We start from the raw sequence: 22416 nt of genomic DNA, 5'->3' as shown, positions 1-22416 counted from the left end.
AGAAACCGATTTGATCTGCGTCTGAAATATCGCCACTCTGCTGCCAAACCAGGACATTCTGCACTTTAACAAAAACAATAATAAATAATCAGCAGATTTTCCTACAGATCATTGATCGGTTCAGCGCACCAACCAGAGCCGATGCCTCCGATCAATCGCCTGCTGACTGTCAGGCAGCGATTGATTTATCGACTATTGAAGTAATCCACCGATCGATTAATCAGTAACACAAACTGTAAAACATTATTTGCTGAAAGAACAAAACATTCAACAAAACTGAACAAAAATATAAACATTTCAAATTTAAGATGAAAAACTTTTAGTCTGAAAACCATCAGGGTCACCTTCAGATTCACCTTCTGGAAATAATCTCCCATTAATCACATCTTTCTGTCCAGTTAATCAATTATTATCTCTGTATTGATGTTCAGTTTTAGTTTCTCCTGTTGGTGTCAGAAGCTGCAGATTGATCCTTTGATCGGTTATTGACTTTTAGAAAACAAAATGTTGATTTTAGCATTTAATAAAAGAATCTGATTATTTATTTATTTGCATTTTTAATGTTATATAAGAAATGCTTCAATGTTTAGATGAAAAATCTGCAGAATAACCAACTTAAAAAAATCAGATTAATCGATTAATCATTAGAATAATCGATTACTAAAGTAATCAATCGCCCATTGTGTATTTACTGATTTGGTTTTATTAGTTTCTGTTAATCGATCAGCTGATCTGAGGAAACTTTCCTGTTTAATCAGAATCCTCTCGTGTTTTCCACCAGGCAGCAGCAGTTTGCCACGCTTTGCACATTTCCCAGAATGCAACGCTGCTCTGCTCCTTCTCTCAGCAGAGTAAACACTCCACGCGTTGCCACGGTAACCAGCTCATCCAGAACGTGTCCAAACAGATCGGACCGAGCCCAGGAACCCGGCGGTCGCCTGGAAACCAGCAGAGGAGGGGGAGGCGCAGCCGGCCGCGGGCAAGAAGACACCGGCGATAAAAACTCTGAGACCAGATTAAAGGCAGAATATTTAAAATCTAATCTGGGATTTCTGAAGTTTTCATCGGGATCAAACTACAGCAGCTGCAGCTGAGATACAAAAAACATTTAGATTCTTCAAACCTGGACTAGATTATCCTACAACAGCTGGAAATTTGGTCTTAAAGGGGCAGCGTCACGTGTTCCCCACTTCACAGCTTAATAAAGAAACTGTTTCCTTCAGTTGTTATTAAAATGCTGTTTATATCAAATATGACTTTAAAGAAATTTGATTTCCTGATGTAAAGCCTTAAAATTGTCTCTTTAAGAAGCTCCTGCTCTTCCTGAAGCTCCGCCTCCAGGAAGTCATCCAACATGGCTCCTCTATTAACCCTTTGACGTTTTTACCAGCGTTGCTCTGAGCAGCAGCTCCTATAATGAGCTCAGCAGCTGTTTGCTAATTGCTGCTGGCTAGTCTGAAGGAGCAGGAGCTGCACCTGGAAGGCGGGGCTAGGGCCACCCACGTGTTTAGCAGCTAAATGGTTGCCATGGAGATTAAACCATTTCTCCAACATGAAAGCAAAACTCCAGGGAAAAACATGAAAACCCGATGAAACGCTAAAAAACGCAACACTGCCTCTTTAAATATTCTGGAATTAGAAGAGATTAAAGGCTTGGATCCAATTTTACAGTAAAATGCAATAATAATAAAAAAACTTAATATATTCACAGATTTTCTTGCCATCTTTTAAAACTGCTCTTCGTTTGACTCAGAGCAAATCTGGACCGTAGATCTAAAACACTCAGATTAGACTTTTAAACATGCAAAATAAATAACAGAGACAACAAAATGAATTGTGAAAAATTACCACCCAGTTTTAGGTAGAAAGAGAAAAACAATAAATCAAGAAAATGAAAGTGAGTTTGTTTTGATCCATCATGTGATTGATTTATTGATCATTTCGACAGGCCTATTTGAAAATGCTGCTGTGTTAGTTTACACAGAAAGAGAAAATTAATCTGCAGCTCATAAACAATCCTGCATGTTTCAGATGCTTTAACACACCTGCAGACGTCGGCCAATCAGGCGTCAGTCTGACTCAGGTGAGCTGAAACAGGAAACACCTGAGGTAAAACCATTATCAATGTCTGTATTGGTCCCAATGTTGAAAGCATTTCTAGAGCAATGTTCCAGATCTGAAGCACTTTCTGAACCATTTGAAAGGTTTTTGTCGGTTTCTTTATTATCCATCTTCCATTGGCTGCTTTCTGGACCCGTCACAATAATCAATAAAGCAATAAATTATGATAAATGAAAACAAAATGAATAATTTCCATTTTCATGACTCGTTTTTCTGGATGATAAAGGTTTCGGTCTGGACCTTTGCTCTCAGTTTGTTCACAGATATTTCATAATTCATTTTATTTGTTGTTTCTGTTGTTTTTTATTTATTTTGGATATTTAAATTCCAGTGTTAAATGTTCATTAGAATTTAAAATGACTGATTTTGAAAATGTGTTTTTGCATTATTTGGACATAATATATTACCTGAAAACGGCCTCAATAAGCAATAATGATGATTTATGGTCCAGTAAAGCTTGTTATGACGACAGGCCGACTGTTATCCTCCTTATTGGCTGAAATAATTAAAGTTGTGTTGTTTTAAGAGTTTGACCTAGATTGTGAAGCTATTGGTGTGAATTATCAAATACATTTTTTAATTCAGCACATTTGTGTTTTGAGTCATTTCAGCCGTTTTTCCTGGATCAGCTAATGCTAAACCTCAGATATCGGTATTGGAAGTGAAAACAGTGGATTGGTGCATTTAGACGTCAAATATAACAAATAATTATTACAAACTTTACATATAACAAATAGTTTTTTACATAAAATCCATCATAATTGTGTAATAATCCAGTCCAGGCTCAATCTGTTTACGTATTTTAGATTTTAAACTCATAAAATGTTGTGTAATAGCCCTTTATCCCAGCAGGCTGCCGTCAGAGCAGGAGCACGCTGGGGGGCAATAAGCGCTATGACTGGCCAGATGGAGCCTTAATGGGGTTAATTCAACGTGTTGCTGTTTTAAATGAAGCTCCAGACAGAAATGAACAGCAGTCACATGGTGCGGTGGCCGCCGCTGCTGCTATCCGGGACAGGCCGTTACACCGTCTCCAGTCCGCGTTGCCACCGCCTACACTGGTTCTGATGGTTTCATGTTGTCGGACGCCACCATATGTTCATATTCTAACTGGGAGGAAGCAACTTTACGGGTTATTTATGACATTTTTATTCAGGCGGTGAAAGGACCCCGCATCCGCTCAAGTGCGTCATGACTCACCGTGACCCCCAGAATAATCCACCCACCCCGGGAGAGAGAAAACCTAGCAAACGTACTTGTCTCCTTCGGCCCCATCCTTCTTCAGGTGTTCGTCCAGCTCCACGGTGGCTGCGCCTTCTGTTTTTACGCAGTAGGAGCGGCGCGGCGCGGAGCAGGGCGCGGTGCGGCGCGGCGCGGCGGCGGCGGCAGCAACATCACTGGGGACAGAACCGAGGCAGCGGTGGTGCCGAGGCGCCGGGTACCAGCTCTCCTGGGTGCGGCAGGGGAAGGGACGCTTCACGGTGGCTTGAAAACACTCCTTCAGGACTGTGGAGAACCTGAAATGTAACATCTCAATCCTGTCCGGCTGTGGGGGAGAAACGTGGGTCCTAACGAGTCGGTCTGGAGGAGCTGCTTCTCGGAATGAATAGAGTCTGAGCGGCGATGAGTCACCCGCTCTAAATAAATACCGGCGTCTGGCCCCGCCCACCTCTGCTCTGATTGGTGGAAACAATTCCGCTTCATTTTTTTTCTTCTGAAACACGTGTTACACTGGCGCACTGCTCCCTCTATTGGCAGACATTAAAACTACATTAAAACACATTCCCTGTGTTACTGTTGTTTATAAAATTTAATGTCTGCTTTGATGGCAGATGAAATAATTCACAATATGCTGCAACACAAGATTATAAAATAATTAGAAACTAAAATAAATACATGTGATTTTTACACTAATTAAATTCCACATTAATATTTTTTGTATATTTAAAAAATATATATATTATTTGATTTATTTGATGTATCTAATTCCCGTTTTATTTGAAATTAGCACATAAATAAGTAATTATTTCATAATTTTATGTTTATGAATAATGGCTGTTTGCTTCAAGAAACATAGATGTCTCAGTTTGTCAATGAAAGCGTCATTGTGACGTCACCCGGGCGTCAGCGTCAGGGGTCAGATTCAGAAGTTGCCACGAACGCAAAGCGGGATGATGCGGAGGCTGGTGAGCTGCGCTGTGTGCGTGTTTCTGGGCTGGCAGCTCGGTTCCGTCTGGGCCGCCGAACCGCAGGACCAGGTCCAGATCCAGGTTCTGTTCAGGCCCGAAGAGTGCAGCAGGAGGAGCAAGAAGGGAGACCTGATCAACGCTCACTACGACGGCTTCCTGGAAAAAGATGGTTCCCAGTTCTACTGCAGGTCGGTTCTACAGGAGGCTGGTCCAGTTTACTCTAAAGACGTCCTGGTTCTGGTTCGGAGACTCACTGGGAACAGCGGGCTGAATAATATGGGTTTGTAAAGTTACAGTCACAATTTAACAGCAAGAATTTGGGTGAAATAGGAAAAACGAGGGTCAATTTTTCAGTCATATTTTCATTCATTCATTTATAAAAGTTTCAAACTAAATATTTGTTTAGCAATATTTAAATAGCTCCTAACTAAACATGTTTTTATCTTAAATATTGAATTTAAATATTTAGCTTACTAACTAAATATTTAACTTCAAACTCAATATTTAGTTTGAAGCTAAATATTTTGCTTGCAGGCTAAATAATCTCTGGACTAAATGTTTAGTTTGCTAAGTAGATATTTTGCTTCAAATTAAATATGTATTTGAATCTAGTAACCTGGCTTGCTGACCAAATATTTAGCTTCAAAATAAACTAAATGCTATTTAGTTAATGGTTATAACAAAATATTTATTTTGCTAACTAAATATTTCATTTTAAAACTGACATTTATAAATTAAAAAAATGAACCTTCGTTTTCTTTTTTTAATCTCAGACCATCCATCCATCCATTTTCTGTCACCCTTGTCCCTCAGTGGGGTCGGGAGGGTTGCTGGTGCCTCTCCAGCTAACGTTCCGGGCGAGAGGCGGGGTCACCTGGACAGGTCACCTGGACAGGTCGCCAGTCTGTCGCAGGGCAACACAGAGACACACAGGACACACAACCATGCACACACACACACTCACACCTAGGGGCAATTTGGAGAGGCCAATTAACCTGACAGTCATGTTTTTTTTGGACTGTGGGAGGAAACCGGAGAACCTGGAGAAAACCCACCATGCACAGGGAGAACATGGAGACTCCATGCAGAAAGACCCCAGGCCGGGAATCGAACCCAGAACCTTCTTGCTGCAATGCAACAGCTCTACCAACTGCGCCACTGTGCAGCCCCACCTCATGACTAAATAAACCAAATTATTGCTGTTAATGTTTGACTAACTTTACAAATGGCGTCCAAAATCAGATTTAAAAATGGCAAAACAATCCGAGTTGACCAAAGTGCTGTGCGGCTGATATGATGCTTTATGATGGGAAGATAATAAACGTTTCTCCTCAATAAAAGCTGCTTCTGTTTCCTGGCTGGTTTTTAATCCAGAGGAAAATTCTGCAAACCTCCAGAAATCTGAGCTGAAAAACTCAAAGAACTGAAGCTGGAGTCTGGTTCTGGTTCTGGTTCTGTCCGCCCGGACTCTGTAACCTGTTGACTGTTTCTGTGCCAGCCGGTCGGACAAGCAGGGACACCCCCAGTGGTTTGTCCTGGGCGTGGGACAGGTCATCAGAGGCCTGGACGTCGGCATGATGGACATGTGCGCCGGGGAGAAGAGGAAGGTGACGGTTCCGTCGGAGCTGGCGTTCGGTCCGACAGGAAAAGGTTGGTCTGCCGAACAGGAATGGACCGGGACGTCCTCCGTGTCTTCATGCTGTCTTGTCCTCTCTTGCAGCAGCGCCCCCTGTAGGCTGAGCATGCTCAGAGGGTTTTTCTTTGCATGCGCTGGAGCTGGCTGAGATAACTAACGCTGTATCTGTGCCACCTGAAGGGGGCGCTGCAATGGTTCCTGCACTCCAGGTTCGAACTTCTGCTGAAGTCTTTTCTCCTCATGGATAAAATGCATGTTCCTTCCAGTAGAAACTCATTTCCTGGGATTATTTCAGGTTTTTTGCAGAGCGATTTAAAACGTTTAAGGTTAAAGCGGTTCTGGTTTGTGTGTCCGGCTGAGAAAGGTCCGGTTCCTCCCAACGCCACAGTGGTGTTCGAGGTGGAGGTGCTGTCCGTGTCCAGAGGCCCCCGCAGCATGGAGGCCTTCGGACAGATTGACGTGGACAAGGACAAGAGCCTCACCAAGGCGGAGGTAACGCAGAGCCTTCCTCCATTTTCTAACTTCTCCAAACGCCTCGAGCTGCTAAAGAGGAACTAAACTCCAAATCTAGTTATTTCCTACATAAACTGTCTAAATTGGTTGATTGGGTTCCAACTTTGTTTCAATATAAATTGACATTTTCATGTAAATTTTCTTAATTCTGTAATATTTGTCCTAAAGCTTCCTCAGTGCTGCCCTCTTTGGGTTGAAGGTGGTACTGCAGATGAATTTTCTGATTGGTTCCAACAATCCAACTTGTTTGGTTTCACTTTTTTATTTTTTTACAAAAGTTGCTAGATTTGTCTATAGTTTATATTTTATGAATGTGGCCAGATTTATCACTAGTTGCTTTTTGAAAAAAATGATTCATATTTGTTGCTAGTCACTTTCTCTGTAAAACGTCGGCAGATTTATTTCTAGTCGCTTTTTTGGGAAAACGTCGTCACATTTAAAAAAAAAACAAAAAATGTTCTATATTAGTTGAATATAGAAACACCTGGAGCAGCGTTGAGCAGTGGTTCTGCCCCTCCCACACCTGTTGCTCAACGCTTCCAATGATTTCTCACTTTCTGATAAATCAGTGGGCTACAGTTTGGTGTTGCATTTTTGCTGTTCGTTAGAGCTTCCTGAAGGTGTGCTCCGTTGTGTCCAGGTGAAGGAATACCTGAAGCTGGAATATGAAAAGGGCGGGAAGCCGCGGGACGAGCCGTTCTATGAGAAAATCCTGGCCGACATCTTCTGGAAGAGCGACCAGGACCGAGACGGGCAGATCAGCGCCAAGGAGTATAACATATATGAACGGGACGAGCTGTAGCGGCTGTGTCTGTGATTCCTTTAGAGAGGAAACAGGAAGAAGTGAAACTGAATCAGTTGGTCTGTTTTCATGAGTTAAACCACTTCTGCTCCCAGATGACATCCACACTTCTTCTTCTGGTGTTTTTAAAGTTAATTTAGTGGCACACATTTCTAAGTAACTGATTTTTATCGGTTTGGATCACGTCCAGAATCGATGCCTTTAGATTAACGGTTCTAGAACTGGAAGGTAGGAACCGATGTAAGCCTGCTGTAGTACCCGGACTAACCACGAGGCTGCACAGGTCACATAACTGCCGGGCGGATGAGCCACAGGCAGAACTTTTTATTTGAAACCACTTCTGAGGCTGGATTCATGAAATAAAGACGTAGAACAAATAATACGTGTGTTTTGATTTGATGAGAATAAAGCTCACATTAATTTCTGTGTCTTTTTTTACGAGTAAAACCAGAAATAGTCACACTCTACAAAAATGTTTTCCTTTTACAGCTTAGTTAAGATATATTAGTTTAGTAGCCGAATATCAGAATAGAATTTAAAACTTCTTCAAATTCAGAAGTTTACAGAACATTTAGCTTCTGGTAGTCAAATTCGCCAGCTGATAACCGGAAGTTCACAAAAGCTGGATCTTGCGAACTTGTATGAACTCCTGCTGGTTATCAGATGGGTCCAACACTGTAGACCCATCGGTAAAACTTCTTTAATATCAAAACGACTGTTTACAGCTGAAATGTTCACACGTTGAGAAAAAAACGAAACAAAAGCTTCGCAAGACCGAGCTTTTATTTTGGTACTCAACTTCCGGTTATCGACAAGCGAAATTGAATACTAGCTTGAAATATTTCGCTTAATTAAATTAGTTTGCAGCTAAATGTTATCAAGCTAAATTTCTACTTTGAAACTGACGTTTATAGATTGATAACAGTGAAAATGTCACTGAAAAATGAAGCGCTTTTTTTGTTATAACTCAAATAATTAGTCAATTTTGATTATGATACGTTACAAACGGCGCCTCATTAAATGTTGGTGATCCTGAAGCTTCACACCTCATAGTTATTCGTTCATGATCAGAATCCTTTAAATAAGTCATAAATCTTCATATTAAAATACTTTATTCATAAATAAACATCTCATTTCTGCACAGTTTGGATAGATGGAGCTCTGCCGGTCAGTCTGGGATCTTGATCCGGATGGACGGCAGCCGGATGGCAGCGGCCCTCACCTGGGCTGTGATGTCCACGCCCAGCGGAGCTCTGCAGCAGAACCAGCAGAACGGGTCAGAACCTGCAGCTCATGTCAGTCTGAGGGTTTGATCCGCTAACAGCAGGAACCGGGTCAGTACGGTAGAATGTACTGGTTATTTTATGATCCAAAAATCTACAGTAAACAGTCTTTAAAATATGAATGAGAGGAAGTGAAGCCCTGACCAGAACCTGAACTGGTTCTGACCCTTTAAGAACTGACCTGGGCTCGTAGCTGACCTCCACCTCCGGCGCCAAGATCCCGATTCCTTCCCTCAGACGCTCCACTCCGTTCCTGCGGGGAGGAAACCAAACGCCTCAGGTGAACCGGACCCGTTTCCAACTGCAGCCGGGTCACCAGAACTCACCAGGCGACCATCGCTCCGTTGTCGGTGCAGAACCGAGCCGGAGGGCAGAGCAGCCGCAACCCGGTCGCCTCGGCGACGACCGCCAGAGCTTTACGGATGTACTGGTTGCTGGCAACGCCTCCGGACAACACCTGGAAAAAAACTGGGTCAAATCTAAAAGTATGGATATGCTGGGTTGCTATGGAAACACTGCAGCTTTCTGTTTTTAATTTTCAAATAACCGATACTGATTCTGAAGTTACAATTTTCTTGCCCAGCAGATAAAATATTTGGCTGCAGAGAATTTCAAGACGTCCTCATCCTCATACCACTTCCTGTCGTCTTCTTCGTCGCTTCTGCCAGCAGTAACATCCTGTTATTGATCATGTGACTTGTGTGATGTGAAAAATGTTTCTATGGTAGTTTTGCGAATTTTGGTACAGATGAAAAAACATCTCAGAGCAAAAACCCTGTTGAAAAACGAGTTTTTCTGAAATAATCTTGCTTCAATTAAGCCAATTTATTTTCTTTATTCCAATCTGCATAATTTTACAGTGAATGGAACGCAGATATTGACAAAGTGGCAGATGGCTGCTGGACTGAGCCGGTTCTGGTTCTGGTTCTGCTGGAGGTTTCTTCCTGTCAAAGGGAAGTTTCTCTCTCTGCTGTTGCCCCCTGCTGGTCAGGAGGAGTGATTGCAGCGTGTCAACGACTCGATGCTCAGCTGGTTTCCTCAGAAACTGATGAACTCGATGCTCTGGTTGGCGGCTAACTGAACTGAATGTGATGAAATAAAAACAAACGGATCGGATCCAGCGGTCGGTTTCTCACCAGCGTCGGGTTTCGTGACGGCAGCAGACGGTTGGTTCTGCAGAACAGGACGGCCCGGTGCGTCCTCTTCGCCAGGTGTGAGGCCACGGTGTGCTGCGTGGCGGCAGCGATGTCGTTCACACACGACAGCACCGTTCCTTCCTCTACGCCTGGAAATGGATCGCTGTGGTCAGGAAGGCTAAAGCTGCACAGGAAGTCCAGAACCGTCCTACCTTCCTCGGCTTCCTGCTTCTGGATCAGCAAGGTGACCTGGTTCCGCAGCCCGGCGAAGGAGAAGCAGCAGTCAGGCGTTTGTCCCATCGGCGTCCTGAAGCGGAACCTCGTCCTGTCGCCGTCCTGCGCCAGCAGCTCGATGGCCTGGCCGCCGCTCAGCGCGGCGCAGCGCGGCAGTTTCCTCAGGGACAGACGGCGAGCCACCTGGAGGGTCAAACAGCTGATGTCGGTTCAGAACCACAACAGAACCACGACACCTAATCTGACCAGTGCACGTTAATGAACGTAGTGTTGTTGGATTTAGATAAATGCTCATTTCCATCCGTAAATCCCATAAAACACTAAATACAAACATTCATATAAGAAACTGAAATTTTGAGATTAATTTATGAAATTTTCTAGAAAAAAACTTTTTCAAAACTTAGAAATACTCTTTTTTTTTTTTTTTAAGAAACATTCTGATAATCTCAACATTTATGATTGTGTCTATCAATTATTTTTTTTTTTTATCATTCTGAGCTCTGAAATTTCCTTTTTTCCCCCAGAAATTTTCTGAAATGATTTTTTGCAGGGTACTGACTCCCATCTAAAGTGGACCTGATACGCCGTGATACTTTTGAAATTAAGTAATCAGCAGAGTTAGTTACTTTCCCAGGTAACTGCCATCTGCACCTTGTCCAGCGTGTCTCCTGGAGCTTCGTCCAGCGTTCGGCCCAGCAGCAGGAAGTCGTCGACGCCCCGCGCCACGGCCAGCAGGGCGTGGCCTCCGGACACCAGCAGCACCAGGAAGGGGAAGTGCAGCGGCTGCAGCATCCTGACGGTCAGGGCGTGGGCCTCCATGTGGTGGACGGGGATGAACGGCTTGTTGTGGTGCCTCACGAAGCGCTGGCTGAAGCTCAGGCCCACGGCCAGACTCAGAGCCAGGCCGGGCTTCACGGTGGCGGCCACAGCGGCCAGCTGGGCCGGCGCCACGCCGCTCCGGTCCAGAGCCTCCTGCACCACGCGCTCGATGCTTCCTCTGTGCAGAGCCTGAGCCACAGTCGGGATGATGCCGCCTGTCCTGCAGCAACCAAACACATGGTCCACTGTCTCTGCTCAGATCTGCACTTTGACTAGGCCACTGCAGCACATGGATTCTTTTCTTTTTCAATCATTTTTGTTGTAGATTTAATCAGTTTATTTCTAAAACACAAATTAACAACAAATATAATTTCGAGTCACTTTACAACCAAAAAAATAATTTTGCTTAAATCTATTGATCCTCTCAATCAGAGAATTAAGTTACATTTATTATTCATATTATTTTAAAAAGTTTCTATCTCAGCCAATCAGAGCGTCAGACCAGGTGGAGCTTCTGGAGAGAAAAAATAACTGAGAAAACTAAAAGTTTGAGATAACAGCAAATAGTGCAAACTGAAGAAAAACTAAGTATGAATATATTTAGTTGAATAGTCAAACAACGTGAATAAACACAGAAACAGTCTCTGATTATTTGACCAAAGTGTGGTCCGGGGGCCATTTTCAGATTTTTTTGCAGACCGATATAAATTTTGAGACTTTATACTTTTATTAACCAGGCAAAAATATAAAGTAACAAATTAAAATCTTCTGGTGGAAACTATTATGTAGAACGCAAAGTATTTGTCTTTTAATAACCAAAATATCAAAAACATTCTGAAATATGCTTTTATTAATTTAACTCCAGTAAATACAGCAAAAGTTTTTTATTATTATTTTTACACAAAGTGACTCAAATCCTGAAAATAAACTTAATCCTTAAGAATTTACAGACTTCTTCTAAGAAAAATTCTTAAAAATAATTTACACATTATTTTCCTACAAAGAGAAAATGTGCCTGCATCATTTGTCTAATTAAAATATTGCACATTTAGTTTTTTTATTGAGCAGGTTAATTTAAAAAATACTTTGTGGTTTCATTTTTTTTAGTATGTTTTTGGCCCACCTCTGCCTTAGAATGAGATATGAGGCAGAGAAATGGAGAATGAAGGACTTCAGGAGGTTTGGAGATGACCTTTGACCCTCTCCAGCCTCTCTGAGGTCATCGCTGATGTCTTTCCGCTTTGACTAACAACCTGTGAGCTGCAGGTCAGCAGACTGACACATGCAAAACTTTAGTGTTTGCTATGACCAGATTATTTTACACCATAAGAATTTAAATATAAACGAACTGAACATTGAAACAGAACCTCTGACATCTGACCCTCACCTCAGATGAACCTCCTTCTGGGAATGCAGGGATTCTCCCAGTATGGCTCCAGTTTCGTCCATCACAGCAGCTCCAGTCTCATCGCAGCTCGTCTCGATGCCTAAAACCAGCCTGGAACGGAATGCCTTGCTTCCTGCCGTGTGTTTGCACCGCAGCAGCCTCAGCAGGATTCTAACCTTCGATTGGATCATGGTTGGAAACGCCATGTTCCCTCTGTGAGGTGGAAAAGTTTAGAATCCTACCGCTTCACCATTAAACTACCATTAAACTATTAAAACAACGCGAGAAAATACGGAGTAGCCCTGTCGGAAATGTAGCCACCAGCGTTTCCCGCCGGACACTTTATGTGGTTACACACAGATGGAGAGCACCAGTTCGGCTCTTTGGATATAAACTGTATTTTTTATCGAAAACTGTGCAGGTTAGTCCAACTTTTCTCTTTATTTGTGTTTTTGAATGTATAAATATTAATCTAACATGGATGTAGATGTTATATCAATACTATTACCGGTTAAAAACGTGTAAAAACGACCCGTTTCCGTTTGGGAAATATGTGTTACATTTTTAAAAGTCGTCGGGGGTCTTTTAAAATATTTTTCTGAGGATTTATGAGCATATAGGGATTATATGTAGAAACTCACTCTGCGTAAGAATCAGTGACGTATGACGTAAAGGTTTCCAAAAGCCTGATTTTTAAAAAAATCTCAAGAAAGTGACCAGTGTGCGTGTTAACTAGCTACACATTTCTTTATTTTTATTGCATTTTGTATAGGTCATAGGAAGGGTCAAAGGTTAAACTTCATATAAAAGACCTTTTGATATGTTGGTTCCAACTCTGTAATTCACAACATAACAATCTTAAAGGCTTCTGAAGAAGGAAACTGGACTTTTTCTCTCGTCTCCTGAAGACTAATGTCTCATCTAAATGGTTTCTTCAGTCCTGAACAGAATTAACATTATTAGGAGTTGAGGCCAGAACAGTCACACCAGCTAAGGTCACCGCCGCCCCTTTTCCACTGAGCTACGTGGCACCGACTGGTGCAGTTCGGTACCCATCGGTCTCATTGAGCTATCTTAGAAACCGACCTCTACCATTCCTGCTTTCCCTTCAGAGGTTCACCAACAGGTTTTTAAAAAGTTCATTAAAACCCTGATAGGGTCACTGAGGTCAATATTGGGGTCTTTAAAGTTATTGAACAGGGCATGAAGGTCAGTACTGTAGTGTTTAGTACATGTGGACCCCTCTGTCCAGCTCAGTGTATCGGTTGTTGTTGTTCCTTGACGATCCATCATGTCCATAATGATGTCATCAATTGTTTTGGTCACTTGTTGAGAGAAACTGAAATGAAAATGAGACGAAAAGAGATTTGTTTGAAGACAACAACCTGCACATGTTGGACATGATTTGGTTTGAGTGAGGAGTGAATGAAGGCTTCCATGTTTAACCTGAAACCCAGCATGTTAAAACCCAACACTGTGGCCGACTCGTCTCTACTGGCGGTTTGCGTTACCAGTCAGTTCATTACTTCAATATTTTGGTCTCACTCGTTCTGAACGTGTTTTAATTAGGATTTCATGTGAACTTCTCTTAAGGAGACATGGAGCGGCCATCTTGTGTTGTGGAAGATTTGAAGCAGTTTGTTGTCAATGAAGCTCCACAAACTGCGTTTTACATCCCGGATTTCATATCAGAGGAAGAGGAGTCCTTCCTCCTGCAGCAGGTGTACAAGTCCCCCAAAACCAAATGGACCCAGCTGTCCGGCCGCCGGCTCCAGAACTGGGGCGGCCTGCCGCACCCCAAAGGCATGCTGGCCGAGACGCTTCCTGACTGGCTCCAGAGCTGCTGTGAGAAAGTCTCGTCTCTGGGAGTGTTCGGTGGGAAAACGGCCAACCACGTGTTGGTGAACGAGTACAAGCCAGGCGAAGGCATCATGGCCCACGAGGACGGCCCGCTGTACCACCCCACGGTCAGCACCATCAGCCTGGGCTCGCACACCCTGCTGGACTTCTACCGGCCCGTCTGCAGTCAGGACGGGCTGCAGACCCAGCAGAGCCGCTACCTGCTGTCCCTCCTGCTGAGGCCGCGCAGCCTGCTGGTCCTGCAGGACGACATGTACCGTCAGCTGCTGCACGGCATCCAGAACCGGGACATGGACCCGCTGACGGACCTGGTGGCCAACCTGTCTGCCGCCAGGGCGCGGCCCGGGGAGACGCTGAGCAGGGGAACCAGGGTGTCGCTCACCATCAGACACGTTCCCAAAGTGATCAGAACCAGGATGGTTCTGGGAAGGAAATGACCCGACCGGATCAGAACCAAACCAGAACCACAGCTGGAAGAGTCTCATGATGAATGCTTTGGTCTGAATTATTATTATTACTGTTACTGCAGGAACAACATTCCTATGTGAATTTTAAAAATGATCTATTCAAATATTAATAAAACTCAGTGATGGGCATCGCTAACTGAAAAGTTTGTTCCTCTAAGCCTAAAGCGCTAATCATAAACATTAGTGATTTTTTTTAGCAGAAACCAACACTAATCTGTTCTACCAATATAGTATTTAGCAAAGGCTCATGCTAAAACGCTATTCATTCCAACATGGTGTTTAATGGAAGCTAATGCTAAAGTGTATTAGCTTTAAAGTGCATTTATAGTAGTTGAGCATCGTTAACTCTGGTGCTGATTTTGGCAAATTAAATTTGGTCAGAAAGCACACAGACAGCGATGCATTCAGGGTACAAGACAAATATAATTTACTGCACTTGGTGCTTCAGAATTTATGCAGAAAATTAATTTAGGGGAAGCTAAGTGCACTAAATGTTTTCAAAGTTAGCAAAAAAGCTAATGTGCTAACTAAAAAAAAAAATTAACTCGGTGGAAGCGTACCAACATGGATAGTCATGGTGATAAATTTCTGGTGACAAATTATTTGTATCATCTGAAAATATGTCAACATTTTATATGTTACATATTTGCTGTCATAAATGCAACAGCTTAAAAACTGATTTATGTCTTATTTTGCTGGGCCTTTTTTCTTTTTGTAATAACCAAAATAAATAAATTATTTTCTAAACTCTGCACATTGAGAGATTTATTGAAACCGGATCATGTTGAGTTGGATCAGATAAAATGTTTCTTATCCATGAAGAAGGTGGAGGCTGAAGGTTCAGGGGTGAAGATCCTCCCATCGACCTGGTTGCTGGTTAAAGTGCTTCCTGTCATTGAATGTAAAACATAAGAATCCAAGCAATGACGTGAGAATCATTATGTATTTTTGCTTCTGCTGTCAAAGTGAGCTGTGGCTGACTGAGCGGGACAAGATGTCTGTAAAATCTTCAGTAAAATGAATTTTACTACATAATTCGTTTCCGGTGAGAGTTGGACTCCGCCAAGGCTGCCCTTTGTCACCGGTTCTGTTCATTACCTTCATGGACAGAATCTCTGACCAGCCGAGGTGTTGAGGGGATCCGTTTTGGTGGCCTTAGGATCAAGTCTCTGCTTTTTGCGGATGATGTGGTCCTGTTGGCTTCATCAGAACGTGATCTGCAGCTCTCACTGGAGCGGTTCGCAGCCGGGATGAGGCTCAGTGCCTCCAAATCCGAGGCCATGGTCTTGAGCCGGAAAAGGGTAGAGTGCCTTCTCCGGGTCAGGGGGGTCGTCCTGCCTCAAGTGGAGGAGTTTAAGTATCTGGGGATCTTGTTCACGAATGAGGGAAGAAGGGAGCGGGAGATCGACAGGCGGATTGGGGCAGCGTCTGCCGTGAAGCGGGCGCTGTACCGGTCCGTCGTGGTGAAGAGAGAGCTGAGCCAAAAAGCGAAGCTCTCGATTTACCGGTCGATCTACGTTCCCACCCTCATCTATGGTCATGAGCTTTGGGTCATGACCGAAAGAACGAGATCACGGGTACAAGCGGCCGAAATGGGTTTCCTCCTCCGCAGGGTGGCTGGGCTCTCCCTTAGAGAGAGAAGCTCGGTCATCCGGGAGGGACTCAGAGTAGAGCCGCTGCTCCTCCACGTCGAGAGGAGCCAGTTGAGGCTCGGGCATCTGGTCAGGATGCCTCCTGGACGCCTCCCTGGTGAGGAGTTCAGGTCCCACCCGTTGGATGTCCTGGGGAAGACCCAGGACACGCTGAAGGGACGATGTCTCTCGACTGGCCTGGGAACGCCTTGGGGTTCCTGGAGGAGCTGGAAAAAGAGGCTGGGGAGGGAAGTCTGGGCCTCCCTTCTGAAGCTGCTGCCCCTGCGATCCAACCCCTTATGAAGCGGAAGAAAATGGATGGATGAATTCAAATCATGTACTTATGAAACAACCAGAAGAAAGCATACAAAGGATTTGACAATGTAAAAGGGAAGCTATGTTAGCAAAGCTAGCTAGCTAACGATAGCAATCAGTCTCTAATAAAGGTCTTACACCAGCCCTCACACAGGATTTTCAGTAAATATTAGCTATACACATTAAGTTAGTTACAAACCACCTGGAAGTACCAGATGTTCAGATCTTGGAGGCACATTCAAGGTAAGGAGGGTTGAAACCTGACCACCACTGAGCAACTGAAGCATCTAAACTGAGCTGAGAAACACCCAAAGACAGAGTCTTAGGTTTTACGGATGAAATTAGAGAGGCTCTTGATGGACCAGGTAACGGTCCGGTTGAACAGAAGTTCATCAGCATGTTGGATAAATTATGGTTAAACTGCTGGTCATCATGTTCTCTCTGGGTCCTGGCAGGGCAGCAATGGAGCCTGAGACCAAGCGGTGGAAAGGGTCAAAGAGTGACGGGAAGGGGTCAGAGTGCGATGACGATTCCTGGGTGGCCTTCCCCGTCCTGTCAGACGAGCAGTCAGCAGACGTGGAGCTGGTGGAGGCGTTCGCCGCGCCCATCGTCAACAGGAAGGCGACGTCTCGGCTCGTCAGGGAGCTGAACGGCGTCTACCCGCTGACCGGCCTGCAGCACGTGAAGCGGGTCCGGGCCTGCCGGGCCGAGGACAGTCCCCACCCTCTGGAGGTCCTGCTGTGCCTGCTGAGCGACGTGCCGAACCCGGCGGACGCCAGCATTCCGTCTCTGCTGCCCGCAGGCAGCTGGGAGGGGCTGGGAGAGCCGTTTGTGGTGAAGGTCCCAGCGCGACCCCCGCTGACCCGGCCGCAGTTCGAGCTGGCGAGCCGCCGTTGGCCCACGACCTTCCATGAAGACAAGCAGGTGACGGTGGCGCTGCGAGGGGAACTGTTCGGCCCCCAACAGAGAGCCCTGATGCACACCTTCATGGCGTCCGCCGTGGCCGCCGCCAGAGCTGCGGCGCAGCTGGGGATGGAGGCGGTGGGCGCGGCGGTGGTCGACCCTGAGACGCAGCGGGTCGTCGCCGTTGGCCACGACCGGCGAGGCGAGCACCCGCTGCAGCACGCCGTCATGGTCTGCATCGACCTGGTGGCGCGGAGCCAGGGAGGCGGCTGCTACCGCCACGACAGGTACGCCGCCTGCCGCTTCGCCCCTACAGACCCCCAACCAGAGGGGGCCGCTGTGCCGTACATCTGCAGCGGGTACGACCTATACGTCACCAGGGAGCCCTGCGTCATGTGCGCCATGGCGCTGGTGCACTCGCGCATCGGCCGGGTTTTCTACGGCGCCGCCACCGCTGACGGAGCTCTGGGGACGAGATTCAAGATCCACACGCAGAAAGACCTGAACCACCGCTTCCAGGTGTACAGGGGGGTCCTGAGGAGGCAGTGTGAGGATCTGACCAGCAGGGGGCGCAAAACACCTGAACCACCGCTTCTTGGTTAGCATACTGGGGACGCAGTGTCAGGACCTGACCACCAGGGGGCGTGTGTGACTTGACAACAGCATGCGGATGTTTCTGTGCTGAAACTAGAAGAAGAAATTTCATTTTCTACAAGATCTTTTATTTTGAATAAAGATTTAATCTTTTGATCCTGTTTAGGTCCAGTCTGGACGCCATTTTGATTTCAGAATATTTAGGCATTATCATATAAAAAGCTACAGGAGTCAAGTTTAAAGACCAAACACAAATATGGCCAGAAGTAAGTGCACCCTTTAACATTGGTTGTATGGTCCTTTGAATTTTATGAAGTTCTAAAACATCTTAAATATAACCTTAAAAACACAAGAATAAACAGATATTTACTGAAAAAAAAGTTAATGGGACGGTAACAGCCAGATTCTGATGATGATTGGATGAATTTGATCATCCAATCATCATCAATGGCTCTTTAGAAAAACACCAGAGTGGAAAGACATCAGAAATTACTTTAGATCAGTAATCTAAAGTGATGCTGCCCAACAACCTGGGACGGGTTCAAGGGTCATCTCCAGACAAGATTATTTGATTGAAGACAAAAAGATTTTAAAAAAAGTAAAAGATTATTGAAAAACAAAAAATGTCAACTGGTTCTGATCCAAAACATGTAATAAAAACTGAATATTCCTTAATAATGAAGCCATTGACGCCCTCAGTCTTTCCCCTTCGGTCCACTTGATGACGAAATGACAAAAAACTCAGACTGGGTCCTCTTGATAAAGTTCAATGGTTTACTTGAAAAATAAAAACGGTACAAATGTTACTTTTCCACAAAAATAATAGAGTAAACAAAAGAGTCTTAAGCGAGAGAGACAGGTCTGAAAACTGTGGCTCTTCTCCAACTGCCCAATCACTCTCTGGCCACAACCTAATGTCCTTAACACCAATTACATATGCAAATTACAAGAAGAATTTAGTATAGTCCAATATAACAAATTAATATGCAAGAGAGGTTTAACTAGTGATCATTTTTATCCTAATAAACAAATAAATATAAACATAATTTATCCTAAAGGTCTGAATGAACTAAAACTGAATGTAGGCTTCTACAAAAACCTTAAAACGGTGTTGATGATCACAAACTGAGGCGAGGAGCTGAGGGCAAACATTTTATTAAAGATTAGGAACAGGAAAAAATCACGTCCAGCTCTGGAGGAACCGATCAGAACCGGCGGTCCGGGTCTCCAGACAGCAGCTGGGTGACTGTAGTGTTTCCCACAGACAGTAAACCTCCCTCAGTAAACAGATAACCAATCATACCTTTACACAGGACACGGGTCCACAAACACTGTAAAACAAGACGAGCCGCTCCGGTCCGATTAGGGGAGCCATGCAGATGGAGAGCGGTTCTGCTACTTAATGAAATGAAACCAAGACGGTACCGACAATCGGAGGGCGACAGCCTCCAAAGGTAAACAAAACGAAATACTTCAGGGCATCTGAGTGGCTTCAGCACTCAACACGCATCACTCTGTGATCGACGGGGTGGAGAAAAGCAAATTAAAGTCATCCTAGAACCCGACCGCGGCCTGGGCCAGCCCAGGTCCATGCAGGCCCGAATACACAATTAAATACATAAGTTACTGATGCACATCATGTCCGATGATCTGGTTCCTGTTAGCGCTAACCCGACACACTGACTGAATGATTTAGTACACGAATCGGCAGTACACACACAGGGAGGCGGAGCTTCTCCTGTTATTAATACTTGTTTATGCCTAAAATCCGGACGCCGTGCAGCTGGGGCAGCTTGGGGATCAGGACGCTCAGCAGGGACGCCGTGTTGATCACGAAGTGCGTCGTGTCGTACTTTGTGTAGAAACTGGCCAGGAAATATCTGGAAAAGACGAGACAAAAATATGAGCGCCATTACACCTGCTACAGCTGCTGCTAGCATCACATTAGCAGCTAGCCGCTGCATCTGCACTCACAGGATGATGGGAGAAATGGTGAAGAACTTTCTGGAGGAGGTGAACTGCACGCCGTAGTCCAGCTGCTCCCAGTGGGTCAGAAGCCGGGCTTTTCCTTGGTCGGGCGTCTCGAAGGGCGTTCCTTTCACCGCATGCATGAACACGTACATGCCCTGCACAGCAACACAAACCATGGGGAGGACTGGACGAGGAAGCATTTTCCTGCTGAACATTTCACATCATTTTTGTATCAAAGTTGAACTGAATTAAAAACAACAAAAAAACATTTTTAATTCAGGAGCAAAAACAGCTAAACCAGCATGAAAATGATCTTCTCCTTCAGGATCCATAAAGCAGCAGGGCAACCCCAGATCATCATACTGCCTCCACCAACTGACTCAGTGTTCACATGCCTGCTGTATTTCTAGATTTTCTCTTTTCATACAACACCCCTGCTATTTATAGTATGTTGCTTTTGGGTCTGAATTATTAATCTGATGAATTGGCCATTTAAGTAATCAGCTATTTTAGTCATTGATTAATTATTAACTGGAGTATAGAGACTCTAGAAAAATCATTTCTGAAAGAACAACACAGTCAGAACAGGAATGAAGCAAAACTACAAAAGTTGTAAACATTTTGCATCAAAGATTAAAACCTTGTTTTCGGCGGCGCTCACCAGGTTGTGTATGACGTTGGTGAGCGTCCAGACCACCGGGACGCTGAAGAAGGGGATGCTGAGCAGCACGATGTGCAGAACGCCGACCCCCAGGGCGTAGGTCAGCCAGATGCCTCGGCTGTTCATCACGCGGGTGTTTGGGTTCACCTCACTGTGTGCCACACCCACGTTCATCCTGACAGAGACAAACTCCTTCAGGAACCATCCAGTCTCCTCTACATGCCTGAAACGGCCACTAATAACTCTGGAAACAATCACTAAGTGAGTTGATTACATTTCAGAGGTTTTAAATGAGGTCTGTCAGTTCTGGTCATTTTGTAGAAATAAAATGATGGTTCTTTAAAATGACAGGAATGTAAAGAATATTTTAAGCTGCAGTGCAAAAGCAACACAAAATATTTAAAGCTGAGGGCGAAGGAACGAGTCGCACACGAACGCATCTGACAGTTACAACAGGAAGTGATGATTTGTTTACATGTGCAGAAGGAAGGAAGAGGAGACAAGTCAGTCTGGGAAAACACCGAGCAGCAAATAAAAGAGAAAATAAAAAACAATGCAGAGAAAACAGACATGTTGGAAAATCATCTGTTTGTTTTCCTAAATGAACATTAGAACAAACCTTCAGTTTTATTTGTTGTGTTTTTTATTTACTCTGACATCATGCAGCTTAGATTTAGCATGTTTTAGTTTTATCTGGTGATTTTTATTATATTTATTTTTGCACTTCAGCTTAGTTGATCCAAATGGAATAAAGTTTTCCAGGTTCTGGACTTTTGGGAAAACTTTAATTTTACATTTTTCCTTCTTCTGTTTTTTTCCCCCTTTTAAACTACAACATTTGTTCTGTAGTATTTACTTCAATTCAAAATCCAATTTGTTTAGCATTTTAAATCTTGTCTTATAGCCTTCCAGAAGTTTAAAGGATTATGTTCTCTAAATCTACCAACTTGGATAGAAAAACTATAATAATAATAATAACAATAATAATAATAATAATAAACCCAGTGAGCTGCTACAGCTGTACTTTACTCTTCGTCTGTGCAGAAAGAAAAGTTAAAAACATATTGTGTAATGTAGCTGAACTTTGAACTCTGACACACTTTCAGCTGCCAGTACGGATTAAAGACAAAAAACAAAACAGTTGAAGCTTCATATTTAAATTATTCCGATTTAAAAAAAACAACAATTGCCTACAAATTGTACTATTATAACTTTGGGTTATAATATTTGTTTCTGCATAAGTAGACATAAACTATTTATTCGCCAATGCAGCGAGTTTCATTAGCCGCTACTGATCTGCCAGCATGTCAATCAGCAAAGTTTTTCCTGCGTTTCTGAACAGAAAATTATTTGAATTAAATTGTGCAAACAAGCTCATGATTCTGGATACGTCTATTTGTTGGACAGATTCATGGCTGTATATCACTGCACCGCTGTTCAAAATACAAAATTTAAACTTATGCAATTTCGAGCTTATTAAATACCATATTTACCCCATGTCGGGTTATATAACCTGCCTTAATATTTTTTTCCTTTGTCCCTTAGACCTTTCATTTCTTTTGTTTTCACTACATAGCCAGGCCCATTATTCACCATTGTTTCCAAAACAAGTTGGTTTCGACATAAATACGGAAATTAATGTCTGCAAAATGTAACAAACATAAAGATTGATCTGTCAACTTACATGTAGCAGCGAGCAGTAGATGTTTTTGTTATTAAAAGAATCACTATGGCGAGAATCGGTGTATCCTTGTTGTTATGGCTAGACTGCACCGACCGGAAGTAGGTGTCGCGGTGAAACGAGTCCAAATATAAACCACTTCGGTTCGGTCCGCCCATAGCAATTACACAACAAACATCAGTTTGATTTTATTTAAATAGAATTTATTTAAAC

At 43.8% G+C, this 22416-nt stretch overlaps 6 protein-coding genes across 9 annotated transcripts in view; 3 read left to right on the top strand and 3 right to left on the bottom strand.

Annotated features, from left to right (window-relative positions):
• The window catches only part of glsb (glutaminase b), a 48284-nt gene extending 44444 nt beyond the window's left edge, over positions 1 to 3840 (bottom strand). The window contains 2 exon segments of the mRNA XM_081604758.1: positions 3378 to 3759; positions 3762 to 3840. Of these exon segments, the coding sequence (XP_081460884.1) occupies positions 3378 to 3759; positions 3762 to 3825 (446 nt within the window). The 5' untranslated portion in view covers positions 3826 to 3840.
• A 403-nt stretch (positions 3841 to 4243) lies between these two features.
• fkbp7 (FKBP prolyl isomerase 7) lies at positions 4244 to 7641 on the top strand. The gene is made up of 4 exons (XM_008404195.2): positions 4244 to 4498; positions 5809 to 5960; positions 6311 to 6438; positions 7100 to 7641. Exons 1-4 carry the CDS (start codon positions 4293 to 4295, stop codon positions 7259 to 7261), a joined length of 648 nt encoding a protein of 215 aa, XP_008402417.1. The 5' UTR covers positions 4244 to 4292; the 3' UTR covers positions 7262 to 7641.
• Positions 7642 to 8356: 715 nt separating this feature from the next.
• On the bottom strand, positions 8357 to 12326 carry osgepl1 (O-sialoglycoprotein endopeptidase-like 1). Of its 3 annotated transcripts, none has more exons than XM_008404196.3 (7): positions 12121 to 12326; positions 10566 to 10953; positions 9893 to 10097; positions 9681 to 9829; positions 8871 to 9001; positions 8726 to 8797; positions 8357 to 8514 (listed from the first exon to the last, which is right to left on the bottom strand). In XM_008404196.3, the coding sequence occupies exons 1-7, from the start codon at positions 12324 to 12326 to the stop codon at positions 8430 to 8432; spliced, it is 1236 nt and encodes a 411-aa protein (XP_008402418.2). In that variant the 3' UTR covers positions 8357 to 8429. The 3 variants fall into 3 exon arrangements, with proteins under 3 accessions (XP_008402418.2, XP_081460876.1, XP_008402419.2); XM_081604750.1 differs by having other exon boundaries at positions 10566 to 10948; positions 12121 to 12256; XM_008404197.3 differs by having other exon boundaries at positions 8489 to 8578.
• An 82-nt stretch (positions 12327 to 12408) lies between these two features.
• alkbh6 (alkB homolog 6, nucleotide demethylase) lies at positions 12409 to 15199 on the top strand. Its single transcript, XM_017303726.2, has 2 exons — positions 12409 to 12541; positions 13714 to 15199. Exon 2 carries the CDS (start codon positions 13719 to 13721, stop codon positions 14415 to 14417), a length of 699 nt encoding a protein of 232 aa, XP_017159215.2. The 5' UTR covers positions 12409 to 12541; positions 13714 to 13718; the 3' UTR covers positions 14418 to 15199.
• Positions 12423 to 18046, top strand: adat3 (adenosine deaminase tRNA specific 3). Its single transcript, XM_081604751.1, has 2 exons — positions 12423 to 12541; positions 16849 to 18046. Exons 1-2 carry the CDS (start codon positions 12465 to 12467, stop codon positions 17897 to 17899), a joined length of 1128 nt encoding a protein of 375 aa, XP_081460877.1. The 5' UTR covers positions 12423 to 12464; the 3' UTR covers positions 17900 to 18046.
• A 983-nt stretch (positions 18047 to 19029) lies between these two features.
• Positions 19030 to 22364, bottom strand: ormdl1 (ORMDL sphingolipid biosynthesis regulator 1). 2 transcript variants are annotated; one of them, XM_008404201.2, is made up of 4 exons: positions 22207 to 22364; positions 20523 to 20697; positions 19865 to 20016; positions 19030 to 19770 (listed from the first exon to the last, which is right to left on the bottom strand). In XM_008404201.2, the coding sequence occupies exons 1-4, from the start codon at positions 22359 to 22361 to the stop codon at positions 19635 to 19637; spliced, it is 618 nt and encodes a 205-aa protein (XP_008402423.2). In that variant the 5' UTR covers positions 22362 to 22364; the 3' UTR covers positions 19030 to 19634. The 2 variants fall into 2 exon arrangements, with proteins under 2 accessions (XP_008402423.2, XP_008402424.2); XM_008404202.3 differs by lacking the exon at positions 19030 to 19770 and having other exon boundaries at positions 19861 to 20016; positions 20523 to 20766; positions 22207 to 22316.
• Positions 22365 to 22416: the final 52 nt, after the last annotated feature.

The sequence above is a fragment of the Poecilia reticulata genome, chromosome 2 (assembly GCF_904066995.2).
Source record: "Poecilia reticulata chromosome 2, P_reticulata-male-v2, whole genome shotgun sequence".
NCBI lineage: Eukaryota > Metazoa > Chordata > Actinopteri > Cyprinodontiformes > Poeciliidae > Poecilia > Poecilia reticulata.
Note: the sequence above shows the minus strand (reverse complement) of the source record. Positions and strands in the feature narration are given on the sequence as shown.